Source organism: Talpa occidentalis, unplaced genomic scaffold (genome assembly GCF_014898055.3).
Source record: "Talpa occidentalis isolate TD23 unplaced genomic scaffold, MPIMG_talOcc4v2.1 talOcc4.7, whole genome shotgun sequence".
Classification (NCBI taxonomy): Eukaryota; Metazoa; Chordata; class Mammalia; order Eulipotyphla; family Talpidae; genus Talpa; species Talpa occidentalis.
This window is the reverse complement of record NW_023605083.1, coordinates 91,451,781-91,465,281: the sequence shown is the minus strand read 5'-3', so window position 1 is coordinate 91,465,281 and position 13,501 is coordinate 91,451,781. Positions and strand designations below refer to the sequence as shown.

Genomic DNA, 13,501 nt, shown 5'->3' with positions numbered 1-13,501 from the left:
GGGACATCATCATTCTGGTAATAAGTCAAAAGAGACAACAGGAATGGCTGGAGGTCAGGATGGAGTGGACCAGAAGGAAATGGGTAGAGCCTCACACTCTGAAGGGTTTCCCTGTTAAGCCTGGGTCAGTTTTGACTTTTCATTTCCTCACATCCTATATAAGAGCAGAGAGGCCTTTGTCTCAGGGCCTTTGCCCTTGTTCCCTTAGCCTGAAACACTTCACCTAGAAGTCTGTGTGACTTCTTTAGTACCTTCATCATCTCGGCCATGCTTTCCTAGTTCATCCTCTTCAAAACTGTAAAGAGTGCCTACCACTCTCTATCCTCCTCACTCTGGTTTATTTTTCTTCCTAGTGTTTGTCACCATCTAACTTTCGATGTACTTTCTTTTCCACCAGAATGTAAATAAACCCCAGAAGATCAGGAATTTTTGTTAATTAAAAAAATAAACTACTGTGTATTCCTATCCTATCACCTTAAATGCTGTTTGACATATAGTAGATACTAAAGCTTTGTCAACTGAATTTTGGAACATTTATGTCTCTTTGGTATATTTGCTAGTTCATGGTTTGGGCCATGTATAATCTGAGGTACTATGGGATCCCAGGGGAGAGGTTAGGCACTTGTGACTAAAGCTGTGGGAGTGGCTGATCAAGTCCAAGAAACATGGACATAGTGACAAAAGAATTCCCAAATCTGCTTCTCCCCATGCTATCTTGATGAGTGACACTTGGATTTGCCTGATTACGACAGGCACCTGGGGTCATGCAGTGGTCTCCTCACCTCCACATCTCACACCCCAACTATATTATTGTCTAAATATCTCCAAAATCTGCCACTTTTGCCTATCTGCACTATCATAATCATCCTTTCTCCCAGACTACTGCAAGCAATCCAGCCTGGCTGCTTTTTTGTTCTCCACGTTGCAGTTTTAATGGTCCAATTTAACACAAATTTAACCTTCTCCCTCAGCCTTAAAAATCTTTCAGTGGGCTTACAGCTTCCAGGAGCACTTGGGCCAGCCTCACTCTCTAAACTCTCTCGTCACTCATCCAATAGACTTCCAAGGCCCAGGACTTCTTCATGCTTGTGAACCGTAGCTCAGGACAGAACTAAGTGATTCTGACGGGAAGCGTTTCCTTCTGACCACGTTGCCTCTTCTGGCCCGCCCTGAGCCTCACTTCATTCACGCACGCATTACTGAGTTTGGTGTCCTGTCGTAGGCCTGCCTTGCTGGGGGGAAATGCAGGAAGCACTCTCATTGCAAGGCGTCTGTGTGGGTCACTGCTGCGTCAGGGCGGTAAGTGAAGGGAGCCAGGAGCCAGGCCTGGAAGGCAGTGAGTGCGAAGGGTGTTCCACTGCGTCAGCGAGGCCCCAACCGCCCTCGGAGGAGAAGCCTGGGGCCCTCCGGGGCGCCAGCGGCCCTATTTTCCCACCGAGGGGCACCAGGCACCCGGCGTCTGCAGACCGGGCAAACACAGGTCTCGGCCCTGCCTCACCCGGGGACGCTTTCTCCCCCGGCGCCCGACTCGGAGCGGAAGGGGCGGGGACGCCGGCGACGCGAAGGAGCGGGCGGCCCAGCCTCCGAGGGCCCGCCGGGGAGCCGGTATTCCTTCTGCGCAGGCGCGCCGCCTCGCTCGGGAGGGGCGGGCCTTGACGCGGCGAAGGGGTGGGGTCAGATCCAGGGCCCGCCCCCACAGGTCCCGGGCGCCGTCGTGGGCAGGGCACCCGGCTCTTCCAGGGGCTTCAGGTGAGCTGGGTGGGGAGACCGAAGGGATCAGAAGCCCTCTCTCGAGGGCGGGCGGTGCTCTGACCGCGGGTATACTGCCCAGTCTTCCGCCAGCTGCCGCCTCCGCGGAAAATGGGAAAACAAAGGGAGGGGGCGGTTCTGGGGCCCCGGTGGGACTCCAGGGTCCCAGGTAGCCCGCCCAGCCCGCTGACACTTTCGGTTTCTCCCCGAGTCAGAGGCGCCGCCCAAGAGACCCTGGGTCGGCGCCGGGCGCAGCTGCTTCGCGGCGTTTGCCTGTCTTTGTGTCTGTCTGTGTCTGTCTGGCTGTCTCCGGGCTTGCCTCCACTTCTAGAGCTCAGCCTGCTGGACACCGACATCCCGCGGGCCGGAGCCCCTTTCCCATGGCAGGTAAGTGGGTGCAAGGCCGAGGGTCTCCGTTATCCACCCCCCCAGCCCACCTCCGCCACGGATTTGGGATCCGGTGTGAAACACATTCTCGGAGAATGTGCTCCGACTGGCTGTGTGGGGCTCCTCCCTTCCTCCCGGGGAGCCGCCGCCCTGCTTCCCCGACCCATCATTCTCGGTCTCTTCCCATGACATTTGTGTCCCCTGGTTTCCCGATCCGCGTGCTGAAGGATAAGAGGATGAGGTTTCGGTTCTTTTCTTATCTATCCCTGTCCCTCCACAGGCTACTTACCCCCCAAAGGCTACGCCCCTTCACCCCCACCTCCCTATCCTGTAACCGCTGGGTATCCGGAGCCATCTCCGCATCCTGGGCCCGGGCCCGGGCAGGCGCCCATGCCCGCTCACGTGCCTGCCCCTGCCCCTGGTTTCGCTCTCTTTCCCTCACCGGGCCCTGGAGCTCCAGGGCCTGCTGCCCCCTTCTTGCCACTGCCTGGGGTGCCTTCCGGCCTGGAATTTCTGGTGCAGGTGAGTGGGAGAGAGGGAGGGAAGAGTGAAAGGAAGGGGGCCAGGGAGTTCAGGTCGGCCAACTGAAGTGGTCCCTGTCCCTGCTCTCGTTCCAGATTGATCAGATCTTAATTCATCAGAAAGCTGAGCGAGTAGAAAGTGAGTGGAAGGAGTAGGTTGGGCAGGCTGAAGGTGAGAGGGATAATGGATTCCCAGGCAGGTGTGGATGGGTATCTGAGCGTCTGTGTGTCACCCTTTGGCAGCATTCCTGGGCTGGGAGACATGTAACCTTTATGAACTGCGATCAGGGACTGGACAGCCCCTGGGTCAGGCAGCTGAGGAAAGCAACTGCTGTGCCCGCCTATGCTGTGGTGCCCGCCGACCACTGCGTGTCCGCCTGGTGGACCCTGGGGACAGAGAGATCCTGCGCCTGCTCCGCCCCCTCCACTGTGGCTGTAGCTGCTGCCCATGTGGCCTTCAGGAGGTAGGTGGGGAGGGACTGGGTCAAGGAGAGATTGGGGTAGAGGGCCTGATGCAATGGGGGTGGGACCTAGTGGGAGTGGGCAGATGGTATGCGAGATCTAGTTGAGAGGAATGACAGATTGTTAGTGAAGGGAACAGGTGTTCCGAAGGGAAATAAGTAATAGAGCTGGATTGGTGAGAGCTTGGGCCAGGGTACCCTGTTTGGGTGGTGACCCTGTCTGCTTCCCACTCCAGATGGAAGTACAGGCTCCACCCGGCACCACCATTGGCCATGTGCTGCAGACCTGGCATCCCTTCCTTCCCAAATTCTCCATCCAGGATGCGGATCGCCAGACTGTCCTGCGAGTGATAGGGCCCTGCTGGACCTGTGGCTGTGGCACAGACACCAACTTTGAGGTATCAGGAGTAGCAGAGGATTCCTGGGACCTTCATAAATCAAGATGTTTCATGAGGCAGGATGGTCAACACTAAGGTCAAGACCCTGAGTGTATCCATCCTAATCCTCTGTGACTCCCACCACATTTCCAGTTTTCCTCTATTCAGAAATAGGATGACCCACGGTCTTATAAAGGCAGGGTACAGAAAGTTTCATCTTAAGACTAATTCTGGTTGTTACCTGCAGTCCTATGTTGAGGGGGTAAAACATCTAAGGCTAACCTGGATTTAGGGTGAAAGATGATTATTGAGTCTGCTGTGGGCTGGGCCCATGTGGCTGCTATGCAAGAGTTTGGGACCCCAGGCCCTGGAGCAAGCACTAAAATAACTCGTCAACATCATGTGGCTTGCCCTGCCAATTTAGAATCTAAATGGCCCCTCCAACCAGAAATCCAGGTGAAATCCTTGTCACTGTGCCTCCTGTCACCAACCTGGAACCTGGACAACCTAAGAGGTGAGAGTTTCAGGGTGAGGCCTGGGACTCACCTTTGTTTCTAGAAGACAGAGACACTTCATAGACCCTTGAATTCTTTAAGGGTTAATTACCTGTGCAGATAAGGCAGAAAAAGGTATAATCCAGTAGACCTTCCCAGGCTACTGATGAGTTGCCCTACCTATGGTTACTTTTAAAACCTGAGTCACCTTTGTAGCTGGGAGGAAGTTCTCTGATGGGATCTGGATGAGAATATGTAGACTGTGGGGTTCTCATAGGGCCAGGCTCCCTTTTATGTAATTATAAATGGTCTATGTTTGGGGCTGCATGCTTGGGACTTCAGGGCTAGTTGGGAGAGGCCTTGTCTAGCCTGAGACTGATCTATAGGAAGTGCTGGAGAGCTGTTGGATGGTGGGGGAAGGGGTGGGAAGGACATCAAAGGGAATCACTGTAGTTCTAACCGCTGGAGAATGAGCCTAGGCGAGGGAATCACTATGAATTACCACCCACATCGCCAAGGCCTGTTGCTGCTGGACCCAAAGAGAGGCTGGTGAAGGCCACAGTTAACAGAGGCCATTTACTACTGCCCCCTCTCCCCACTAGATGGCCTTGGGTCCCCTCTAGCTGAGGCATATATGCAATGCTGGACAGGACCCTTCCTACTTTGCAGATTGGAAGAAAGGTCTGGCTTTGGGCAGACACAGGCTTCTAGGAACCTGGTTGGCCTGTAGACTGCAAACAGGCTTTTGGCAACCTCCTTTGCCCTCTTGGGCAACCTACTTTTTACGTGGCACAAACTGGACCAATGCAGTAATAGTAGGGACTTTGGTAACTAAAACCAACCTAGCAACTGTGTACTAAGGAAATTATGCCGCACTTCCAGTTCTCCCACCTGATGTTCAGTTACCAGGTATGACCTTTCAAGAACAACAGATCTGAGTCTGAATCCTGATTTCTGCTGTATACTTGTAGTGTGACCAAGGGTGCCTCAGTTTCCCCAGATGTCACATGGAATCCAGGGCTATAGGGAGGATTCACCAAGTATAGAGCCTGCAGTTCATACCTGGTGACTATGGGAAATTGGAAGGAGGTAAAGTAGCCATGTTCCCCACCAATTAGGTTCTTCCTTTCTTCCTCCCTCCCAACAGGTGAAAACTCCAGACGAATCCCGCAGTGTGGGCCGCATCAGCAAGCAGTGGGGAGGGCTGCTCCGAGAAGCCTTCACTGATGCAGATGACTTTGGCCTGCAGTTCCCACTAGATCTGGATGTGAGGGTGAAGGCTGTGCTGCTGGGAGCCACATTTCTCATTGTGAGTCAGCTGCCCCACCTTTCCTTCCTGGCCTCCTGGAGCTAGGGGAGTGTTAGTGTTTATGGGGGTTGCAGTTCCAGGCTGCCAGGCCAGATCTCCTGTTGACAGTGCCCTCCCCACAGGACTACATGTTCTTCGAGAAGCGAGGAAGTGTTGGGCCTTCTGCCATCACCAGTTAGAGACCACCTCCAGGGAGGAGACCATCGCCTCAACCAGATTCAAGATTGTTGCCTTCCCTGGCCTTACCCCTCCTCAGAGGCAGCCCCTTTCCTCCACGTATACTGCAAGGGACTGACAGGGATGCCTGAGGGCTGGGGGCCATGTGTCCCATCCCTACCTTACTCCCCTGGCCCCCTTCACCTATGGTCCCCACAGAGGGTATGTATGAAAGCCTTTCCCTGCTGCTTCCTTCCACTGTCTGGCAGTCCTTCAGCACACAAGCATATCGGCTTTCAAACTTTCCCAATTCCCTTCATCCCACCCCCTTCCAGGACCTCTGCTCCAAAGGATAGATACCTTTGGAATTCAGGGCTCTGTGGTTTTATGACAGGGCTGAAATGGGGAAGGGTAAGCCTCACCGAAGATGGCAGACACGGCCTCCCTTCCCTCACATCAGCTTGGCCAATTAATTCAGCCTGAGACCATGGCACTCTGAGGGAATCCCCCTTTCTCCAACAGCTGTAGGGCCTAATTAGGTCCCAGTGCCAACCTCCTCTTCCCCTTTCAGCCCTTCCTACAGCTGGTGCTTGCTGCAGCTTCCTGTGCCTTACTTAAACACCCCTTCCTTCCCTTGCCCCAGGAAGGAGGCTGCATCTTTGTATGATATATTCATATAAACTTTGTAACTTTTTGGACATTGGAAGATGTATGTCATAGGGGAGGGTAGAAAAAAAAAGAGCTGATATGGGAAAAGAACAAAGGGAAATATGACAGCTGAACTGGATGGGGGCCGGCCCATTTCATAATTCATGCTACCAAGACCATGTGTCCTTGAGTGTAAAAAAGCAACTTTCAATCACCCACAATAGTCCAGACCAGTCAAGGCATTTGGGCCATGTGCTCCAAGTCAGTAGGGCTGCTTCCCTCATCCACGATAGCTGCTCCCATGGAGTACAGTGGGGTAGCTGATGACAGTTCAGAAGGCCCATGATTTATTCTGGCCACCTGATCATTATCATTCTCTGTAGTGAGTAGAAGCTTCCTGTGTAAGTCCTCCTCCTGTTTGGGAATGTGGTGGGCAGAGTGGACTAGATCCTTCCATGATCCAGCCAAGGGAGCTTGAGCCCTCAGAGGCCATGGGGGAGGGTAGGAGGAGACACTCATCAAAGCCCAAACCTGGTCTCCTGTACCTGTCTATAGCAGGGCTTCCCCAGGTAAGAAGGTCTCCTTGTTAGGACCTTGCACCAGTTCTGTTTGGTCCCATGTGGCAGGGCCTTGAGGGGACAGGCTTTCCATACCGGTCCATGCTCAAGGGTGCAGAGTTCAGGGCCGGGCCAGAACATAGCGACTGGCAGCGGAGAGGTCCCACTGGTAATGCTCCAAGATGCGCCAGCAGTCAGCTCTGGACCTGCTACTCAGGTGAAAGAGCTGGTCCACCTGCGGAGGCAGAAGGGAGGGCAGTTGACTGTCAGAGGGCAGAGGTGAAAGAGAAGGGAACTTGAGAGAAGGGTGTCTGGCTTTACCTTGAGGATCCGGATGGCAGAAACCACATCCCCCCCAGTGGCTCTTAATGCTGCCTGGCACTCCTGGTGAGTGACTCCATGCACACTCCGCTCCATCTGCAGGGGACAAGGCCTCACTTAGGCCCCTACCTCAGCCTATAGCCCCTTCTGAACCCCAGGTCACTTCAGAGAGACCTCACCTCTATAATCCTTCTTTGTAACTCAGGGTCAGACAAGAGGCCTCCAGAGGGGCTGGTGACTTTGTTGGCTTTAGGTGCTCCCGTGGGCTGACTGTGGAGGGGTTCTCTTTTGGGCCAGGGAGGTCGTTCCCTGAAGGGCTGGCTGGGCTGACAAGAAGAGCCAGAGGCAAAGGGAGGACGGGCTGGCAGGCCTGGAGGTCCATGGGGCATAGCTCTGGCATGTCGAAGTTCAGGGGGGCTCGAACCACCCCCTGTGGGACGGGGTCCCAGGGACAGAACGGACTCCAAGCTCTTAGAAATGCCTGTGTAGTTGAGAAAGAAAAAACTTGAGAGGAAGCCCATGGTAGGCCCTGCCTACCTGTTCTGTCTGTGCTATCCTCAGGGTGGTCCTGTGCTGGGTAGGACAATAATACAGGGGTGTAGAATGAACACCTAGGACTGGGCAGCTGAGGGCCTGAAGACCTGAAAGCATAGCTGCTGCATGGAGAGATGCTGTTCAGTAGCCAAGGCAGATCTTAAATGTGTAGCTAGAGCAGGCTACTGGGAAAGGAACTGTGGGACAGGCACTATGCCAAGGCATGGATTTGGAGCAGGGGGCAAATTTGGGTATTGCTCTTGATCTCCTCTGCAGGCCCTGTCCCCACCACCGCACTCACCTTTCATCCTCTGCAGGGGCATGTTCCTTCTCTGACCCCGTGCAGGAGGTACATCCCGGAGCTTTGCCTTCACTCTGTCCCTGCTGGAGAGTGATCATTCATTCTCCATCGCACCCCTTCCATCCCACATATCTATATCCCTTCCCAAAGAATCCCTCTGGTGTCCCCAGGCAGTAGACCCAGTATGGAAGCTCCAGCTGGGAGGCAATCCAGGTACCCCACCAACTTCACTCCACTCCCCCACCCCAAGTTTTTCATCCAGAGAAGTTGCTGGACTTGGTTCCCCCAACCCAGCTCCATCCCCTACTCTTGCAGGTCCTCACCCATCTGTGCTTCCCCAATGTTGTTCTCCCTGGGCAGGAGAGCTTCTGTGGATAGGATGGGTGGCTGCTGAACCCCCTGAATCTGCCAGAGTTACTGCTGAGGCTGGGAAGCTGCCCACTTTGAATGTGCGACCATTCTGGCCCTTCCAGGTTGTGGAGTCAGGACTGTGGGAAGAGGCACTGGTGAGGTGTGGGAGCAAATATGGGGGGAATGGGAGCTGGCTCTGGCCCACATTCAGCTCACAAGCTGCATCTACCTGCAGGAAGGAAAGCCTTTCTCCCTAACACAAAAGGATCTTAAGGGAAAGGAGAGGAAGGGGGATGAGGAAGAAGATCAGGGTTCCAGAAGCTAGAGAGAAGAGAGGTCCAGGCTCAGAATGGCATGGGGCTCTCACCTGCCCTCAATAATGGTGATAGGATCACCAGGCTCCATCCTCAGGGCTCCTGGCTCTGTAACTTCCCTCACACAATGTCCCTCGGGAGGCCAGGCCTGTAGAGACAGGAGATAAGGTGGCTAGGTTTGTGGCCTGAGTCAGAAGGGCAATGTGTGGGAGCAGAGAAAAAAGAAGACTCCTCTCTTCATGAACCCACCAATCAAACCATACCAGGTGTTCTCAGTCCTGGGCCCAGAGTGGGAGTGTCCCTGTCCCCCAGCTGTAATCCAGTAAGGGAGGCACACCTGGATTCCATGCCAAGCTGGACCCAGCACAGGGGTCAGGGAGCAACAAAGTGGGGGGGGGGCTCCTGTCTCTACCTAGGGGGACCAAGGGGACAGTTGTTCTATAAACTGCATTTATTGCATACCCAGGCCCATCAAGCACCTTTCCATTTCTCCCCAGCCCCACTGCTTCAGCCCTCATCCAGGTCTCTTCATCTCACTTCTGCTTCACAGCCACTGTGGCTTACCTAGTTTTCCCATGCTCAGTATCATCCCTCCAATCCATTCTTGCACCACGCCAAAGCAATATAACATGCAGAGCTGGCTTATAATTCCCCTGCTCATAGCCTTCCATGGCGCCCAGGTGCCTTCCGAGTAAAGGCTAAACTCCTTTAACAGTAGAAGGTAGTGCTTTAGGAAAGAACTCAGAAGTCAAATTGGTTTAACTCCCAAATCCTCCACTTGCTATCTTTTTCTTTTTTTTTTTTAAGGTTTGTTTGTTTATGTATACAAGGACTGGGGTGTAGACCAGAGGTGGGGGCGGGGGAGGGGGCCAAGTGGGGGTGGTGGTGGTGAGAGGATTCACCAGAGTGCAGAACAGAACAGGCAGATCTACTGATATACACTGCTGAGGGGAGCAGTGGGCAAGACAGGAGAGGTCTGCTGCGCCATGTGGGTTGCTCCCTGGCCAGCCCAGGATCAGGATCAAACTCATGCTGCAGTGGCTGACAATAGCTTGATAGTGCTGTGTCTTAACCCCCTGAGCCACCAGGGAGGTCCCTGTCTGACTTTTGATAAGTCACTTAAACTGCCATTGCCCCATCTGTGCAATGGAGATAATAATGATCTCAATTGTGAGGATTAAATGAGTGAATAAGGGGCATCCCTGGTGATGCAAGGGGTTAAACACCACACTATGAGGCAATCCGCAGTCTCTGCAGCACTTTTCGATCCCTGGTCAGCTAAAGAGAAACCCACATGGCACAGCAGACCTCTCCTGTCTCGCCCAATGCTCCCCTCAGCAGTGTATTTCAGTCAGTCTGCCTGTTCTGTTCCCCACTCTGTCTCTGGTGAATCCTGTCACCCCCCGCATCTCTGGCCTTTACCCCAGCTCTTGTATGCATAAATGAATAAATCTTTTAAAAAAATAAATGAGTGAATAAGGATAGTGAAAGCACTTAGTAACACAGTACATTACACAGATCAGGTGTTCTACATGTTAGCTCTGGTTATTTATCATGCCTTACAAATCTCTCCACAGAGCAGCCCATGTGCACTGTTGCCATCTTAGTTATTGTATTTCCCCCTTCCTCATTGAAATTGGCCTCTGCCTGTCAAATACCCACTGCAATCTACTGCTCTTTGCTCCTCCTTCTTGGACCCAGCCCCAGTCCCCACCCCTCTGCCAGTATCTATGTAACCCCAAGCTGCCTCTCCAGGACTCTCCTGCCCTTCAGGTAAGGAAGGACTGATCTGATGTCTTTAAAGCTGGATCCTATATCCTAGCCCAGAAGTTGGTTTGTCTTGTGTGTGGAACCATGGGGGAGGGGATGAGGGAAGAAAGACTGAGTGTATATGAGGAAAGGGGTTCCCACCTCTTGGAGCAGCTCCTCCAGGCAGGAAAAGCTAGGACGATCAGCAGGGTGGGGGGCCCAGCAGCGTCTGGCAAGACCATAAAGGGCCCTGGAGCAGAGGGGAGGCCTAGGGAGGCGAGCTCGGTCCTTTTCCAGCCGCTGCAGGATGAGGTAGGGTGGGACCCCAGCCCAGGGCTCCTCGCCCCCAGAGAACATCTCCCACAGCGTCACCCCAAACATCCACACATCCGAGGCAGAAGAGAAGGCCCCGTGGCGCAGGCTCTCGGGAGCACACCTGCGGAAGCGGAGTTGACGGGCTTGCGTGAGTACCCCTGGAGCTCGTACAGGCCACGTAGTCCTTCCACGTGTAGTCCTTCCACGCTAGGTCGTCATTTACAAGTGATTCCGTTCCGGGGCACTCCTCCAGTCCCAGCCCCCTCCGCACTTCTAACGCCCTCCAGACCCCACCCCCACCCTCACAGCCCACCTGCAGGCCCCATGCCTCACCAAGCAAAGGGGATGGGGCGGGGCCCGCCCATGACGTAGCGGCCCTGGGAGCCGCGCAGCGGCCGCACCAGCCCGAAGTCCGCCACCTTGATCGTGCGCGGTGAAGCCAGCAGCAGGTTGCGCGTAGCGAGGTCTCGGTGCACCAGCCCACGGGCCCCCAGGTACGCCATGGCCCCGGCCAATTGCCGCAGGAAGAGGCAAAGCAGGGCCACGGGCAACGGGTGTGCAGGGGCCGGCGCCGTCAGACGGGCGTGCAGGGAGCCCAGTGGTGCCAGCTCCATCACCTGCCAGAGCATAGCACCGCATGGGTGAGCAGAAACTGGGCTCCACAGGACTCCACGCCCACCCTCTTGTTGCCCACTAGCCTCTGTCCTCTATGCCCCTGAGGTGGCCAGGGAGCCGGAGTCAGGGTCTGCTCACCATCTGCAGAGGCTGGCCCAGAACAAGGCCATGCAGACGCAGCACGTGTGGATGCTCCAAGTTCATCATGACTGACACCTCTCGAAGAAAGTCCCCCAGCTCTGTGCCCACAGGACCTTCTGGACCCACCCGAAGGGACTTGACAGCCACAGGGACCTGGAGAAACAGGGGAAACACTATCAGGCACCCTAGGGAACAGTTATGTGGGGGCCAGAACACAGAGGGCACACAGCGGGGGTGGGGGCACCTTGGACACTTACACTCTGGCCACTAGGCAGTGTCCACAGTCCTCGGTGCACTACACCAAAGCAGCCAGAACCCAGCAGCTCCCCTCTACACACAGCACCATCTGGGATCAGACACTTGAGTCCCCCCTCAGGCTCAGGGAGGGACACGGGGCTGTCTGAGATTGGAGTAGTCTCCTTCTGCTCAGGGGCAAAACCCCCAAGGATCTGAAATGGGTGGGAAATCAAGCATGAGGGACCCTCCATAGTCCTCGCCACACAGCCCACCCCATTCCTGGGTCTAAGCTGGTCCTCTAAGCCTCTCACCCCTGCCCCCAAACACATACCTTGTAGACCCAGTTCTTAGACTTGAGCCCTGAACGTTGTCTCTTCAGAGCCTCAACCAGTCTGCGCTGTGCTGGGGGAGACCAGAATCAGAGGGCTGGGGTAGTCTGGGGTGAGGGTGGATGGGGATGGGAGGGAGCAGGATGCAGAGGGATTTAGAGGCAAGAGGAGGGCTGGAGTGGAGAGCAGATGGTGATTAACAGGCTGGGGAAGGAGATCCCTCACCAGGCCGGCCCATGCCAATGCCATCCAGGTCCTCAGGCCTTACAAAGTCGAAATGTTCTGGTCGGGTGACATTCAGCTCCTCGAGGATGGGTCGGTAAAACTGGGCCAGCTGGAGGTCTCGGAGCAGCCTCAACAGCCATGGTGAGCCCGCCTCAGGAAGCATGTCTGGAGAAGAAACCCCTAAGGATGACATTCTCCACCAGACATAGCCCAGGGTAGGCTCCTGAGACACTCAGACAACAGGTATGTCACTAGACACTCAGGTGTAGGAGGGACATATCAGAACCAGGAAAATTCAAGTGTAACTTTTGACTCCTCAGAAACTTAACTACTGTAGGGCCTCCCTGGTGGCTCAAGGGGTTAAGACGCAACCTATGAAGCTGTCCGAGCCACCGCAGTATGAATTTGATCCCCCGCCAGGGAGCTACCCACATGGTGCAGCAGACCTCTCCTGACTTCCCCACTACTCCCCCCAGCAGTGTATTTCAGTCATTCTGCCTGTTCTATTCCCCACTCTGTCTCTGGTGAACCCTCTCACCCCCCACACCTCTGGCCTGTATCCCAGTTCTCAAATGCATAAATAAATAAATCTTAAAAAAAAAAAAAAGAAACTTAACTACTGTTGTCTCCTGGTGTCAAAGGGAGATTGGTTTCAGGATCCCATGGATACCAAAATCCACCAGTGCTCAAGTGCCTTATAGTTGGGCTGTCTACATTAGAGCCATCTGCATGAGAATCTGTGTTTCTGCATCTGCTGATTCAACCAAATGACATCCAAGATAGTTGAATCCATGAAGTGAAATCGAAGATAGAAAATAATCTGCATAGAAATGCAGATTCTGTTCAAATCTGCATGTTGTTCAAAAGTCAACTGCGTACCTGAGACACCTCCCCTTGACAGCCACATTTCCGTCTACCACATACACCATACCTGAGACTTACAGATGTGCACAAAGGTGTACTGCTGCTGTACCCAAATACATGGCCACACACACACACACACACACACCCCCTAGAGATATGCTGTAAACAATGCCTGAGATTCCCAGATACAAGTCCTCTCAAATTGGAGACATTTCAGTATGCCGTCATGAAGCGCCCAGGCTGACTGCCACACACCCTCTCCTGTGCGTGACTTGAGCTGGGGCAGTTCACTGTCTTCAACATAGACTGCCCCAGAGCCGAGATGCCAATGTACACACAAACACAAAGAAGACCTGAAGGTACAGTGTCCATAAACTTTGTTATGCAGGCCCACTCAGTCCAGAGACCCCAGGATCGTTGCCTCTTCTACACCCAAGCCAGCCACATTTGTGATCAGCAGTTAACTGCAGGCCACGCTAAGCTCAGGTACGGCCCATAGAGCCACCTAGGCTGCCAGGTGTACGTTCCAGTCCACACCCACCTGAG

General features: G+C 54.3%; 2 protein-coding genes across 9 annotated transcripts; one reads left to right on the top strand and one right to left on the bottom strand.

Moving 5' to 3' along the window:
* Window positions 1–1,684: 1,684 nt before the first annotated feature.
* PLSCR3 (phospholipid scramblase 3) lies at window positions 1,685–8,868 on the top strand. Of its 8 annotated transcripts, XM_037493105.2 has the most exons (8): window positions 1,685–1,749; window positions 1,961–2,136; window positions 2,417–2,658; window positions 2,754–2,796; window positions 2,901–3,121; window positions 3,355–3,516; window positions 5,137–5,298; window positions 5,421–8,868. In XM_037493105.2, exons 2-8 carry the CDS (start codon window positions 2,130–2,132, stop codon window positions 5,475–5,477), a joined length of 894 nt encoding a protein of 297 aa, XP_037349002.1. In that variant the 5' UTR covers window positions 1,685–1,749; window positions 1,961–2,129; the 3' UTR covers window positions 5,478–8,868. The 8 variants fall into 8 exon arrangements, with proteins under 8 accessions (XP_037349002.1, XP_037349006.1, XP_037349005.1 ...); XM_037493109.2 differs by lacking the exon at window positions 2,417–2,658 and having other exon boundaries at window positions 2,081–2,136; XM_037493108.2 differs by lacking the exon at window positions 2,417–2,658 and having other exon boundaries at window positions 1,965–2,136.
* Window positions 6,107–12,299, bottom strand: TNK1 (tyrosine kinase non receptor 1). The gene is made up of 12 exons (XM_037493099.2): window positions 12,092–12,299; window positions 11,869–11,939; window positions 11,558–11,749; window positions 11,298–11,453; window positions 10,878–11,161; window positions 10,392–10,665; window positions 8,534–8,628; window positions 8,139–8,303; window positions 7,816–7,898; window positions 7,160–7,461; window positions 6,981–7,076; window positions 6,107–6,894 (listed from the first exon to the last, which is right to left on the bottom strand). Exons 1-12 carry the CDS (start codon window positions 12,282–12,284, stop codon window positions 6,781–6,783), a joined length of 2,025 nt encoding a protein of 674 aa, XP_037348996.1. The 5' UTR covers window positions 12,285–12,299; the 3' UTR covers window positions 6,107–6,780.
* Window positions 12,300–13,501: the final 1,202 nt, after the last annotated feature.